General features: G+C 40.0%; 1 protein-coding gene across 2 annotated transcripts in view; it reads left to right on the top strand.

Annotated features, from left to right (window-relative positions):
* Positions 1 to 13,977, top strand: part of NOSTRIN (nitric oxide synthase trafficking) — a 36,234-nt gene extending 22,257 nt beyond the window's left edge. For both annotated transcript variants that reach the window (XM_075609158.1, XM_075609157.1), the window contains 5 exons: positions 4,151 to 4,239; positions 6,762 to 6,887; positions 8,928 to 9,174; positions 9,851 to 9,934; positions 13,310 to 13,977. In XM_075609158.1, coding sequence (XP_075465273.1) covers positions 4,151 to 4,239; positions 6,762 to 6,887; positions 8,928 to 9,174; positions 9,851 to 9,934; positions 13,310 to 13,440 — 677 coding nt within the window. In that variant the 3' untranslated portion in view covers positions 13,441 to 13,977. The remainder of the gene's footprint in view (positions 1 to 4,150; positions 4,240 to 6,761; positions 6,888 to 8,927; positions 9,175 to 9,850; positions 9,935 to 13,309) is intronic.
* Positions 13,978 to 14,218: the final 241 nt, after the last annotated feature.

Genomic DNA, 14,218 nt, shown 5'->3' with positions numbered 1-14,218 from the left:
TGTATTTGCAATTACTCAGCCAGCTAAGTGTACATTTTCACACTAAACTCACTTTTAAGCCTGGTTCATATAAATATATCATGTACAAATGGTTTAATGCTTGCAAAATATAAGTGGAACTTATGTAAGTCTTCTCAAATTGCAATACAATACTCGTGTGGTCCTTCTATAGCTCTGTCCTACTTCCTATACTTTTGTAATGCATGCTGGGAACAATGCAAGGAATGTTCCTTAATTGTACTGTATATGATGTTGTATATGATGTAGCCATATAGGGCATATAGAACCGTAGATTTATTTGTAAATTATGATACCAGTCAATGGATCAACACAAGAGTTCTTCATGATGAAGTTATAATGTAGAAAGCCTTAAAAACCTCATGTTTCTTCATCAATTATAACTTGCAGTTTTGTACCCATTGATTTTAAAAGCTCTTTATAGATTAAAATATAGTGTAAGACAACCTAAAACAAATGTTTATAAAACAAATCTTATAATAGTGTCACATACTATAAACCCTTTTCCAGTTGCACTCCTGAAACATTGATAAATGAATGATCCCAACATGCTGTTTCTGGAGTCTTCCTGCGCAGACCCTCTAAACCAGTGGTGTCCGACCTTATTTTGGTTAATGAACCCTATGTGAAATTCTGAGGAACCCCCAACCCTCTCTAACAGGGAGTCTGAGATCAGATGCATTGTAAGGAACCCCAACCCTCTCTAACAGTGAGTCTGAGATCAGATGCATTGTAAGGAACCCCAACCCTCTCTAATAGCGCGTCTGAGATCAGATGATTTGTATGGAACCCCAACCCTCTCTAATAGTGTGTCTTAGATCAGATGCATTGTAAATTCTTCTGTATTTGGTACAATTTTAAAATGACCTGAAAATTACAGGTAACCTTTTAAGGATGTCCGGGGAACCCAAGGTTTCCTAGGAAAACAGTAAATGACAAAAAGAATTGTGTTTCTACAGTGTTAATCCTAAAACAATAATACCAATAGGGACAAAATTATGCTGAGAAAAGAAAATGGGGCAGCCAGGTAAGGACTGGTAGAACCAGCAACAGAAAGAGCACAACAAAAAAAAATACAGACCAGCGTCGAAACAGTGAATGAAATGTCCAATGAGTCCAAAGCATAGTCCAATCAATGATGAATCAGGCTTCACTCAGTGGATCCGTGATATGTGGAAAAATGACAAAAAATAATAATAATCATAGTGTATACTGTAAACACATTACATAAAAACATAAAACAATACTAACTCACAACATGGAACGTGTAACACAGAAGCTGATGAAATCAAACTAATTTATTAAGACAAGGATGCCTGTTGCAGCGGGTCATCAGGGGTTAATACCAGAAACCTACTTACAACAGGACCGGAAAAACAAGCATAAGAACACCAGGCAGTATCGAGTTCCTCTGGGTGAAGAAAAATCCTCTGCAGACACCTGCACAAGGGGGTGGGGGGCGATCGCACACTCCTCCTGTTGGCCGCACGGAACCCAGCAAACAGCCCAGCAGACGCAGCTCCACACAGGGACTGCTCCTACACGTTTGTCACTCAATATAATCAAATGGCACCACGTATCAGACACACTTTAAAGAAGTATTGGCCAATTTTATTAAGAGATAACACTCTGGCAGAGGTACTGACCCCCACTCCAAATATTATCTTTACCAAGGCCAATAATCTGAAGTCTATGGTAGCACCTAGTTGTCCTCTATCCAGGAAAAAGTCCAACTCATCTAACGCAGTTAAAGGCTTCTTTACGTGTACAAGGTGTACCGCCTGTGCCTATGGCGCGGCTGTAGCAACATTTAAATCCAATGTTACCTCCAAGGTCTATTCAATTAAATCTTTTATCAATTGCCATTCAACATATGTTGTATATTTACTTACCTGTCCCTGTGGCCTACAATATGTGGGGCGGACTGGAAGGTCCCTTCAAAGAAGAGTATTTGAGCACATTTTTAACATTAAAAAAGGCTTAGCAACACACAGTGTGTCACATCATTTTTTGATGTGTCATAACCAGGGCCCTAAGGGACTGAAGTGTCAGGCAATTGAATCTACCACTACCAGTTGGAGGGGGGGGGGGGGGGCGATAAGCTCAATCAGGTCAGTAGGCGAGAAGCCTTCTGGATCTATGAGCTTAGGACCCTCTCACCGAATGGTTTAAACATTGACCGAAGGTTTTTTTTGGCAAAATGAGAATGGATTAAATTCTTTAATGTTGGTTAATCTGGATACAACTTTCCTAAAATCTGCTTGGTCAGGTCTCTTTTTTAGTTGATTATGCTTAGGTTCGGTACCAATGCAATAATTAACCATTTTTAGTATAAATGCATTTTTATTCATTCCCAATTGTATAACAGTAGTTTTAACAAGTGTTAGTACATAGTAGTTGTTCATTGTGTTTTTTTGTTTTCTGTAGGGTTATTGTCATTAACCCTTTGTATGTCCCTGTTTAGTTAGTCCTAGAAGCTGTTGCTTTAAACTTCATTTGATTGTGGCTTTAGTTTGCACCAATCACTACCGTCTGAGGTGTATATATGGGTACTTCACCTCAACCAATCCAAACCCCTGAGGAAGTGACGTTATCACAAAACGCATAGGGTCAGAGGTCATGGCGCCTTGGAAGTACCGGAAGTGCGTCACGCGGTGGATCCCCTCACAAGTACACGTGTAGGAGCGGTCCCTGTGTGGAGCTGCGTCTGCTGTTTGCTGGGTTCCGTGCGGCCAACAGGAGGAGTGTACGATCACCCCCCCCACCCCTTGTGTAGGTGTCTGCAGAGGATTTTTCTTCGCCCAGAGGAACTCGATACTGCCTGGTGTTCTTATGCTTGTATTTCCGGTCCTGTTGTAAGTAGGTTTCTGGTTTTAACCTCTGATGACACGCTGCAACAGGCATCCTTGTCTTAATACATTAGTTTGATTTCATCAGCTTCTGTGTTACACGTTCCATGTTGTGAGTTAGTATTCTTTTATGTTTTATGTTTTTATGTAATGTGTTTACAGTATACACTATGATTATTATTATTTTTTGTCATTTTTCCACATATCGAGGAAAACAGTAAAGACAATGTTTAACCGGTGTGACATTTGTCAGTGTTTGGACAAAGTCTAAAACTTAGGAGAAATGGCAACAGATAGGTGATTGGACCCCAACATCAGTCTTCTAACTAACACTCTCAAACAAGTCTTCTAACTAACACTCTCAACTGAGGAAGCGGGAGAAGGATCTTGAATAGACCTCTTCAGATCAATATCTTATACCTATAATACAATACACTTCCAAGGCAGCCCCCCCCCCCCTCCCCCCCAGGGAGATTTGGCTGTTACGGGAGTACCTTGGTGCTGTATTGGCTCACCTGTTGTCTGTCAGGAAGCCTGAGTTTTCGCTCTGGTATGGGAAAATGCAAGGGAACGTCATCTGGTGCCGCACCTCCATCCTGTAGGGATCTGCCAGGGAGAGAAAGTGACCCCAAAGGAACCTCTTTCCAGTAAGTTAGACAGGAGACATGGAACGTTGCACCATTTTTTGGCAGCCAGCAGATTCCATCTCCCACGCAAGAGAGGTACTTCATAGCACCCTATGGATGAACACCTTCACTTGCATCTTGCGGTCGCATTGTCCCAGACTACGCCCCCAAATGCTTGGGGCCCTTGGGGATAGTCGTCACTCCCTCACCCCCTGATTGGGTGAGGTAGAACAACTTCACTCACTATGGAGCATGCTACATCCTGAAATCTCTCTATTATTTGGGAATGAAACATCTTATATGACTGGGGGAGGGGTTAGTGACTCTGCCCCAAAACTAGGCAAGTCTGAGGTCTGATGATGGAATAGGCATCACCCCAAAATGTTAAATTTTAGACTGGGATGTCATGTTACAAGTATCAATGATAGGATGGTAATAGAACAAAAGATGACAAAATGGAAGGCAGCATTGTAAAGCTTTAACTACTTATAGTAAAAGTAATGTAGCTAAATATCTTTATGCGAAGTGAAGAAAAACTAAAGAGAGGTAAAAACAAGCAAATAAAAACATATGATCCTTAGGATTTGTAATCTTAATAAATATATATACCAGTACATATATAAAGTTTTGATTTGCGGTGGTTACATATCATTTTAGGGTTGGAGAAGATGGTGAAAGCTTATACAGAAAATCCAGCATTTTCAGATGAGAAAACGGAAGAAGACACAGCAGCGCTGTTAGAAGAGGTACAGTTTATTCAAACTATTTGAATATATCATCGTTGTAGAGGTAACTCATTAAGTGCATTTTTTTGCAAAAACTCACTAAATGCACTTCCTGAGTTGGAATTTCTTGATACAGTACTTGTATTGAAAAACTCATTAACTGCCTATTTTGTCATAGTTCAGAGTTACCAAAACATAAAACTTACTAAGTATGATTTTGGAATAATATCAAAAAGAAGCTTTAATAGCCCTTTCCTCAGTACTCAAAGAATGTAGTTAAAGACTTTTACCTCTACAACAACCATATACTACAGTATACGAATTGAGGTAATTATGATGATCTACTAATTCTGCTCAGCAGTGAAGACATAGTTCTGGGAGACCTAAACTTTCTTTTTAAACCAGCTGTCCACACGGCTCGGTTACTGTGTGGTGTGAGGGGAACTTTTTTTTATATGTATTTTCTGGTGGGGGTAATTATTAGTGGGGGATAGTGTGTGTGGCCGGGAGGGGGGGAGGGAATGAGTGCAGGGGAGTGAGGGCGAGGGGGGGTAATTGATGTAGAGGGTGGAGAGTGAGGAGAGAGGGAGTGTAAGAGAGGGAGTGAGGAAAAGGGCGGTGGGGGGAGAGAGTGAGTAAGGAAGAGAGTGGGCAAGGGTGAGACGGGGGAGAAAAATACATGGGAAGATGAGGCGAAATAGAGGAGGCGACTTGCGAGGTGTGAAATGGGGGCTCACCAACATGGGGGGCCCCGTCAAAAATCTACTCCTGGACCCTGGGAAATCTGTCATCAGCCCTGCTGTCTGGAGACTGTGAGGCTGTGTTTCACGTCTATTCTTTCTCAGCACGGCACAGAGGAGAGAGAGGAAGGGTACATTCTACCTTCCCAGCCTCCAGGCAGCGCAGGACACGAACAGGAAGGGATATGGCAGGGCAGAGGTTTGGGGGGGGGGGGGGGGGGGCGGGGGCAATGTGTTATGGACAGGCGCGGAGAGGGGGAGGGAGGTTAGAGGTGTGTGTTTTAAGTAAGACAAAGGGAGGTGTGCTGTGTGTATGTATATGAGTGGAGAGGGTGAGTGTAGTGTGTGTAAGGTGAGGAGGAGGGTGAAGTAGTGGATTCTATCCACTACTTTCCCTATTGCAGGGGGATGGTATTTTTGAGTCAGCTACATGTATGTATGTATGTATGTATGTATGTATGTATGTATGTATGTTTGTCTTTATTTATATAGCGCCATTAATGTACATAGCGCTTCACAGTAGTAATAAACGTAACAATCCTATAAATAATAAAAATAACAGATCATGGGAATAAGTGCTTCAGGCATACAAAATTAACATTTAGAAAGTGGAGTCCCTGCTCCGAAGAGCTAACAATCTAATTGAGTAACCCTTTTATTTTCTCCTTCTATGGAAAACTCATCATCAAAACATCCCTTTAAAAGCGATTCCTCTCCATGTTAGATATGGCACTCTTTCTCTGCGGTTTTGCCCCATATTCCTTTGATACGGTACGGATGCCGCCACGAGTATCTGAACACTTGCCTAGTAATATCTGGGGCAATCTCCCAGTAACGCTGCAACATTTCTGTGACATTTCTGCAGACAGACTAATGGCCCATCGGATTAACCCAGCGGGGGACCCTGGCAATCCCATTCAAACTGAGTCTGTCCGCAGAAATGTCACAGAAATGTGGCAGCATTACTGGGAGATTGCCCCAGATTTTCCAAGGCAAGTGTTCGGATACTTGTGCCTGCATCTGTATATGTGTAGCATGGGGCAGTTGTTCTCTCTGTCGCATCTAACAATTGGTTCTGTTGTATGGTGCATTTGATTTCACACAGAAGTCTGCGTGTGATTTTATAGTCATTTTAAAGGTTGATGACAGTGATAGGTACATAGACGAATGATGTATTCTTTGGCACTTTCTGTATGCATCATCTTACATTGTGTGACATAAAGGATTGTCCAACAGGCTGTTATGCAATAAATTAGTTATGGATACTTTGCGTAATACAAGTATAGTCATTGTGTAACTGTTACTTTTTATAGACTTACTGTGGGAGTATGTTTGTGAGACCTGTATGAGACATAAGTCTTCTTTATCATTACTTTGTACAATGAAAAGTTTTTGCAACTTTTGTTTTACTCACCGTAACTTATCTGTGTTCCTGTTACATAACCATAATACTCAGTATCATAATGCAGAACCAGCAGCCTCCCTTGTACTGATGAGACTCAAAGGTTGAAGAGGCTGTCTGTGAGCAGGTTTGCTGTACAAGCTGTGTAACACGGCAGGTAGCTGTGTAATACGGTAATTAAAGCTTAAAGCGATCCATGATAAAGTAGATCATTTGCACATCCTTACCCTGGAATCCCTGGCTGCAGTATGCTCTGTGATTATCGGGTAAGGTAGGTTCGGGGGACCTGTGTTAGATGTGTATTTGCTTAAACAGTGCATTCTCCTTATCAATACGGTACGCTGTAGAGGTTTTGTCACTTTTTTTTATACTGACCATAATTTTTTTTCTGTGCCTTTTAGACAAATTTAAAGCTAAACCTTCTGGAAGCAAATTCCTTTAAACTCGAGTCAGCACTGGCGGAACGTGAAAAGAGACCTGCGCCTTCCCACCCATGCAAAGAGTGCATCATTACATGGAAAGAGAAGGTGAGGCCTAGTGTGATTTACCAGTTATATGTCAAACATATATAGTTACAGTAAAAGGTATAATAAGGTATAGTGGGAAGTGTTAGAAATAAACCAATGTTATCTTACTGTAAATTACAGTGTGCAGTAGATTATAATTAACAACATATAGGAGGACTGAAAGTAGCCAATAAAATATAGCCAGTCAGCAATTAAAGTACATAAAAACCTGTGACTGTATTATGTAATGACATTATATTGTTAATTTTAATACAATTACAATTCACGTGTATTTAGTGCCTATATCTTGAGGCATATGCTGATTTTCAGGGGGAAAAATCCCCACCACTATACACACATACCTTTCCAAGTGAAAATACCATGTTGTACTGTTTACTAATGGTAATTATACCAGCCTATTTTTAACTACCTACTGTAACATCTCATGGCTTTTCAGAAACAAAAGTAACTAAGTGTAAATCTGCCACATGGCCCACTGTCAGAGCTGTAAAAGTGATAAATGCGGTTCCCACACCCTGTCTTTAAAGAGGCAATCCAAGCATTAACCTACACGTGGTTTTTTTGTTGTTGGTAGTATTAGATAATATTTACTGCCTTTTAAAAATATATTAATTATTATTCAACTCCGAATGCCATTTTTACTTTGTTTTAATATACTGTGCATCCTTTGATTTCTATAGCAGACTTTAGCCCACCTCCCCAGCAGTGCAAGATCTTTGTAACACTTTCCTGTTTGTGATCATTTGTGGCCAATATTCCCAGCAGTTTGAGCTGTAAACTGTAAGAATATATAATGTTACCTCCGTAATATAAGAATACATTGTAGCTGCTGAGTTACACTGACTGAAGGATTGATTGAAACTGAAAGGCAGCTATTTAGTGAACCCTGAGAAGCAGGATCCTTCCTGATCCATAAAGGGAGAATGAATCGATCGGCAGCTTACAGTAGGTGATTCGCTTTCAATAAAGGTAATCAAAAGAGGCATATACTAAAAAAAAAAAGATATATTTTTTAAGTGCTGATTGGACTGCCTCTTTTTAATTTAGATAATTTACAGAAAATATTCTCCCAACAAAATGGATTTCAGTGTTCGTATCTTTTAGGTTTTTCTCTTTTGCTCTCTTATTTGATATGATACAATTAGATTGTAAGCTCTTTGTGGCAGTCACTCATTTTTCTAAATGTAACTTTTATGTCTGCAGCACGTCTTCCCATTATGTGTTATCTCTATTATTTGTTATTTATATGATGAGAGAGAGAGAGAGACGGTAGAGTGTGTATGTGTGTGAGAGAGAGAGAGAGAGAGAGAGAGAGAGAGAGAGAGAGAGAGAGAGAGAGAGAGAGAGAGAGAGAGAGAGATCCATAGCTTGCACTCAAAGTAATCAGATGTAAAGCAGGTGCTAGTCTCAAACAATATTACCATTCTTGCGTCCGGTAAGAAAAGACTACACTCAAGTTCAATATTCCAAAAAGATCTGTATTAGGCATGTAGTCCAAAATAGGCCGCCCAAGGTAGGCTGCCTATTTATATATATATATATATATATATATATATATATATATATATAAATATATATATATATATATATATATATATATATACACAAACACACACATACGACACACATACGAAGCACCTTTCCAAGTGCTGGAGAATAGATCCATTCAAATAATACAGTAGGGCCGAAATCAATACGTGAAAGACAGTTTCATAGCATATTGAATAAGGCTCTTGGTGTTCCTAACAGTGACCAAAAAAAGTGATGCTATGATTCCACTGAAACTGATTCCATTCTTATATTTGCTCTAAATTATGTACTTATATAAACACAACAGTTTCCTTTCCATGTATCTTTACAAATTAAATGATATAGACAGTTGTATTATGTGTTTTTCTAATGGGATTTGACAAAAGGTCACAGAACTTGAAGCAAGTATGAGATTAATCTTCATTAGCCGGAACTGGTCTGAAGTCTTGGTTTAGAAGAGGCATTGATAAATATAACATGACATCTGTTTTATGTTTATGCTACTTACAGGGTTGCCAGCATTGCTCTGTGCAAATATGCCGTCCTTTCAATACCAAAAAACTGCAGCGTTCTCAAAGTGAGCGGACTTCTAAGAGACCGAGTTCTAGGTTAAGCAGCACCCGCTCTGCAGAATATTGTACAATAGTACCCAATCCCACTGATTATCCAAGAAGACCGTCAAGACGTCAGTCACAAAGGGTTTCTAAAGAAGAACATGGTTTAAGCCTGGAAGAAGCACAGAATACTTCAAAAAATAGTAAGTGTGCTTTATATTACATGCAATCAATGTACAGTGGAATTGGTTGCATTTATTAAAGGAATAGAGCAAATAAAAAAAATTCTGCAGTCTTAAAATACATTTGTTAGCCACATGCATGTGAGACTCGGTCGTTGCTGTGAATTGTATCAGTTTCATTGCCATATTCTACTTGTCCTTTTTATCTCTGTAACTAATTGTAGCTATAGTATACAGTACCTACGTCATATGTGAATTTGCAGCTTCAGTGTGCAATTTCATTTCCAACTTTTAGGTAGAAAACGCACATTGCAATAAACTATTAACTATAATCTATTCTAGGGCTTTTAACTTTGAGTGCTTGGTGATTTTCTTTTAGATGAAACTAATTATTCCGACTGAGAAAGTGATTTTAGCAGTATTTTAAGACATTTCAGGTTTTAATAATACTAAATGGGACTATTATTTCTAATAAGTAGTTTAACAGATAAAATGTTATTTTTTTTTAAAGTCATAGAAAGGTTATACATTTGTAGAGAACTTTTACATTGAGAAATTTTTCAATGTACATTTGATACTTCATCATAACTTTACTGGTATTGCAACTGTGATCAAATGTATTTAGTTTTTTAAATTTAAACATGTGATTTGAAACTGTTCTATTATCCTACCGCAACAATATTCTTTTCATTAACAGAAATGAATGATCAAGCAAATGGCTCATGCAAAGTTTTATACCCATATCAACCTCAAAGAGAAGATGAGCTTAGTTTACAAAAAGGTATAGTATGCAGTGTCTGAAAACCTGGAAAGCAGACCCCCTAGCCATAGGCGGGGGGGCCTCATGACCAGGGGGTCTGGCCTTCCCCTTGCTGGCCTGCCCCCACACCTCCCTCCCTTGCCCAGGGGAGGAGTTCCCAGAGGGCCTACTTAAGGCCAGGCTGGCGGGCAGCACGGCCTCTTTGTCATTATGTGTTGTGACTCAAAAACATGTTCTGGATGCCGATGCATGTGCTTAATGAGCAACCAGATCAAAGTGCTTTATTGTTTCTTTATTTTAAACCAGCTGGGCCTTATATAATTTACCAGGCAGATTGCCAGTAGATTTTATGCACCACTATAACACTAACCAATTTTACTATGTTTAATTATCTCTAAAGCTACAATTATCTCTATATGCTACATATAATGTGTTTTCATACATGCCTAAAACATGTAAGCTGCTGAGTGGGGGCATCCCACGGTGTACGGAGATCGATAGGCTCCTTTCTCTGCTCTGTGGCAGGCAGAGAGAGGAATGGTAGATTTGCCGTGAGCTTTGGAATATTTTGCAAATTCTCAACGCGCACCCCAACATTCTAAGGTCCAATGGCAGTGTCTTTAACTCTTTGAATAATTCAATTGAAACACAGAGTCCCCAACATTTAGGAATACTGCTTCAGTTTCAATCAATAAAACAAGTGTATATAGAACATAAAATTGCCTTCATACATTTGGCCTGAGATTCCTCAAGGGTGTATAATAATATATCAATTGGGGTCGCCTAATATTTAAATGTATTTAAAAAGCCTTGACATTATCTCTTTTATTAGCCATTACAGTGCCGTAATGAGGTGCCAAGTACATCATGGGCACTTGCTCTTTTTCCGTCGGGGGACTGGGTGGTCCTCTCCGACAGACAGGCCAGCCTGATCGAAATGGAAGTGGAGCCCCCTCTACTTCTGTTTCCAGCATCCAGGGCCCGGTCACATCATTACATCCAGTACCACCGGACCCCTGGTACTCTAAAGGTTAATAATGTAAACCACTAGGGCATGCATGACTAAAACAGAAAAGTGCAAAATGTATTACAACAGAGAACACATTGCTGCTGCTTTGGACCCAAGCATGAAAAAGATACTTGTCCAGTGAGTGTTTTACATAGTTACATAGTTACATAGTAGATGAGGTTGAAAAAAGATATGTCCATCAAGTTCAACCTATATTATTATGCAAAAACATACAGTAACCCATCTGCAAAACTGTAAAGCTGGATCATTCTGTTGTTGCCTAAGGAGATATAACTGGTTTAGAGAATGGCTGCATTTGAAAAGCTTTGCTGTTTAGATTAAGGATATGGGGTTTAATAAAAAGGTAAACCAAATTGTATGATGATTGTTACTAGTAACTATGAGTCTGGCAAGGCATATTAGTCATACATGTGACCTGCCCATAGGCCCGCTTCCCTTGTATTTGGATATACAGATGAAGCATTATGGTTGGTTGCACTGCTATCCGGAAAACCGCTGCAGCACCGGTTTTTCTTCATCTGTGCTCGCGGAGTCCCAGTAAGGAGACTTAATGGCCCATCGGGATTAACACAGCGGGGGTCCCTGCGTCTGAATGGGACTCCCACTGTGTGAATGCTACAGGGCTGTACTGAACAAACATTGACTTCTTATGGGAAATGTATAACATTTATTGTCATTTGTTGTGACACTACAGTAGCTTAGCTGAAGACACTGGTGACTTGTAGACTAGAGCACCATTCTTTTACAATTTGGCCTGTGTCACCTACTGAACTTGAATCACTTTCTGTGAAGTTTCCATGCCCTTTTTCTCCAGTAGTTGCCTACTGCCGGACTTAATACAAATAAAATAACGGTGTGATTTGCTTTTGTTATTGAGAAAAAATGAGATCTGAAAATGTAAAACAAAATACATCACTCGACTGCTCAGTTCTATTCTGTACATTGATATTGATGTCATTAGATTTTCAAACGACATAGTTGTTCAAGGATTATTGATTTTGTTGTTTGGCTGTGGGGAGAGTTGGGGTGGATTAATCAGGGGGAAGCCTACTCCTTTAATTTGTCCTGGGCCCCAGGATTTCTATTGGCGGCCTTGATTGTAAGCCTATCTCGGCAGGGACTGTGCCTGTAAACTTCTTTTGTGCGGCATACCACGTGCTATACTGTAAGTGTGAAGCGCTTTATGAAATAAAGTTATTATTAAAATAAAGTTATTATTCATACTGTAGATACAAACCAGAAGACAAAAGGGGCGTCTCTCTGTAGAATTATATTAGGAAACCCTTTCTTGGAACAGCTTCATTAAGCGTTCCTGCTTTCTTGCAGTTTATTTCAAAAGTTCAATGCATGTCTGAAATATGTTTACACAATGGTTTCATATGCTTCCTTCCTGAAATCCAGTGTACAGTATCTACTCTCCAAGAAAATAATCTTTATTTTCAATTCGTTGCGCAAAACTCTTGTCTCCCCTGTGTCATTTGACATTTTTGCATTAATTGAAACCATTACTCAGGATATAAAGTGTGGTGTAGTAAGGATCTCCAGAACTCAGTAGACAGGAGTAAAAATAAATGCAAAATGGGCATACTGTGTACAGTATGTTATGCAAAACAGGAATGTATTTATAAAAGGAAATGCAGAGCCACTTAATACCTATATGCAAAACATGTACCCATATAATACAGCACCAAACATGACAGTCCAGAACCCACAAGTGTCTAGTAAAGTCCAGAGAAAATAACCCTCTGAAAGCCTTAGGGGAATATTCCAGTAGTTGCTAGTTGTGGAAATCCCTGCTGATGTTGTGTTAATCTCAAATTGAGACTATACTGTACATCCTTTCAAACCGCCCTCTAAATAACATTGGGAGAGACCTCTGTGCTCAAAAAGGAGCACACCTGAGGTACCTGGAATATATGCTAATGAGACATGCAAAGTATATTTCAATGAGTCACACCCCACACCTACTAAAATATTTCCATAAAACTAATACTGACCAATGTAAGGGCCCTTGTGGGATCAGATCTCACAACTTCTGCTATTGACGGGTGCAGCTCTAGCACTGAACTAAACCAGATGCTCCTGCGCCCCCCTGCCTTGTGTCCCTTTGTGCTCTGCCCCCCTCGTTTTGTGCGGCACACCTATGACCCCCTCCCCCTGGATTGCTCTAAAAGCTGACCACTTCCGGGTTGTCATTTCAACGTGTCTTGTACTCTACTCTAGATGAGAGAAAAGTGACATTTAAACGTTGAATGCTTAATGCCGTGTTAATACAAAGTATTGACATAGAAGATCAGCATTTGTGTGCAAGTTTACACTCGGACACAAACAAAGTGACCCCTGTTAAAATATATTTCTTTCTGCAGGTGATCATCTTACAGTTCAACAAAAGGATGACAGTGGCTGGTGGTACGGTACCCTCAATGGGAAGAAAGGTTATTTCCCTTCTGCATACGTGGAAGAGCAGACTGCAGAACATTCTATATCTCATGCATAGATGAAAATTCCTCAAATTAAAACACTATGATATAAACATTCCTTGATTTGGACAGATTGCTATAATTTCATATTTTCTCCAGATTTAGAATCAGACATCCCCCATACTCATTTTTTTTTTTTTTAATCCCCAATATTTTTTACATCTTGAAAACCGAGGGCTCTCAGGAGCTAAACTGCACGATTTACAGCTGCATGGACCTCTCGTTCTCGAGCTCCAGTTTTATCTTGTCCTCCTCAAGGCTCCCGTACAGGACCCCCCCCCCCCCTTCACCCCCGCACCACGTGCATGCTTCACTCGGCTTTTTACAAGCAATAGTGGGTGAACGCGCGCTATGTGGCGAACAAAATTCCTCAGCAGGCAGCCAGCGGATTGCCCCCGGAGCGTCCCTCCGGGTCGGATCCGGAGACTTCATCTGTACTTACCAGTGAAGTTAACTGGTTTAAATCTCCCTCCAGGAAAAAAAAAACGGGTGCCAAATGAGAAGCCACAACATCATCTGGTGTAGCTTCTTATTGGACAGCCATTTAAATCCCCTTTACGAAACAGTAAGTACTGTAACACTGGTAACTTCACCAGTAAGTATCTCGTGGAAAATAGCACAGTTCAGTTCAAGAAGGCTCCCTAGTTCCAAAATGTGAGTTATTTAGGGGGGATATTACTGGTTTAATGTAAGTGCGCCAGGGCGAACTATTCAAAGTGATATAATGATTACAAAACGTACAAGTCACCAGGAGGAAATTCCGTAAAGAGCAAGAGTCCTTAGATGAAATACAGA

This window comes from Ascaphus truei, chromosome 7 (genome assembly GCF_040206685.1).
Source record: "Ascaphus truei isolate aAscTru1 chromosome 7, aAscTru1.hap1, whole genome shotgun sequence".
NCBI classification, from domain to species: Eukaryota; Metazoa; Chordata; class Amphibia; order Anura; family Ascaphidae; genus Ascaphus; species Ascaphus truei.
The sequence above is the reverse complement of the archived record's forward strand: the minus strand, read 5'-3'. Positions and strand labels throughout refer to the sequence as shown.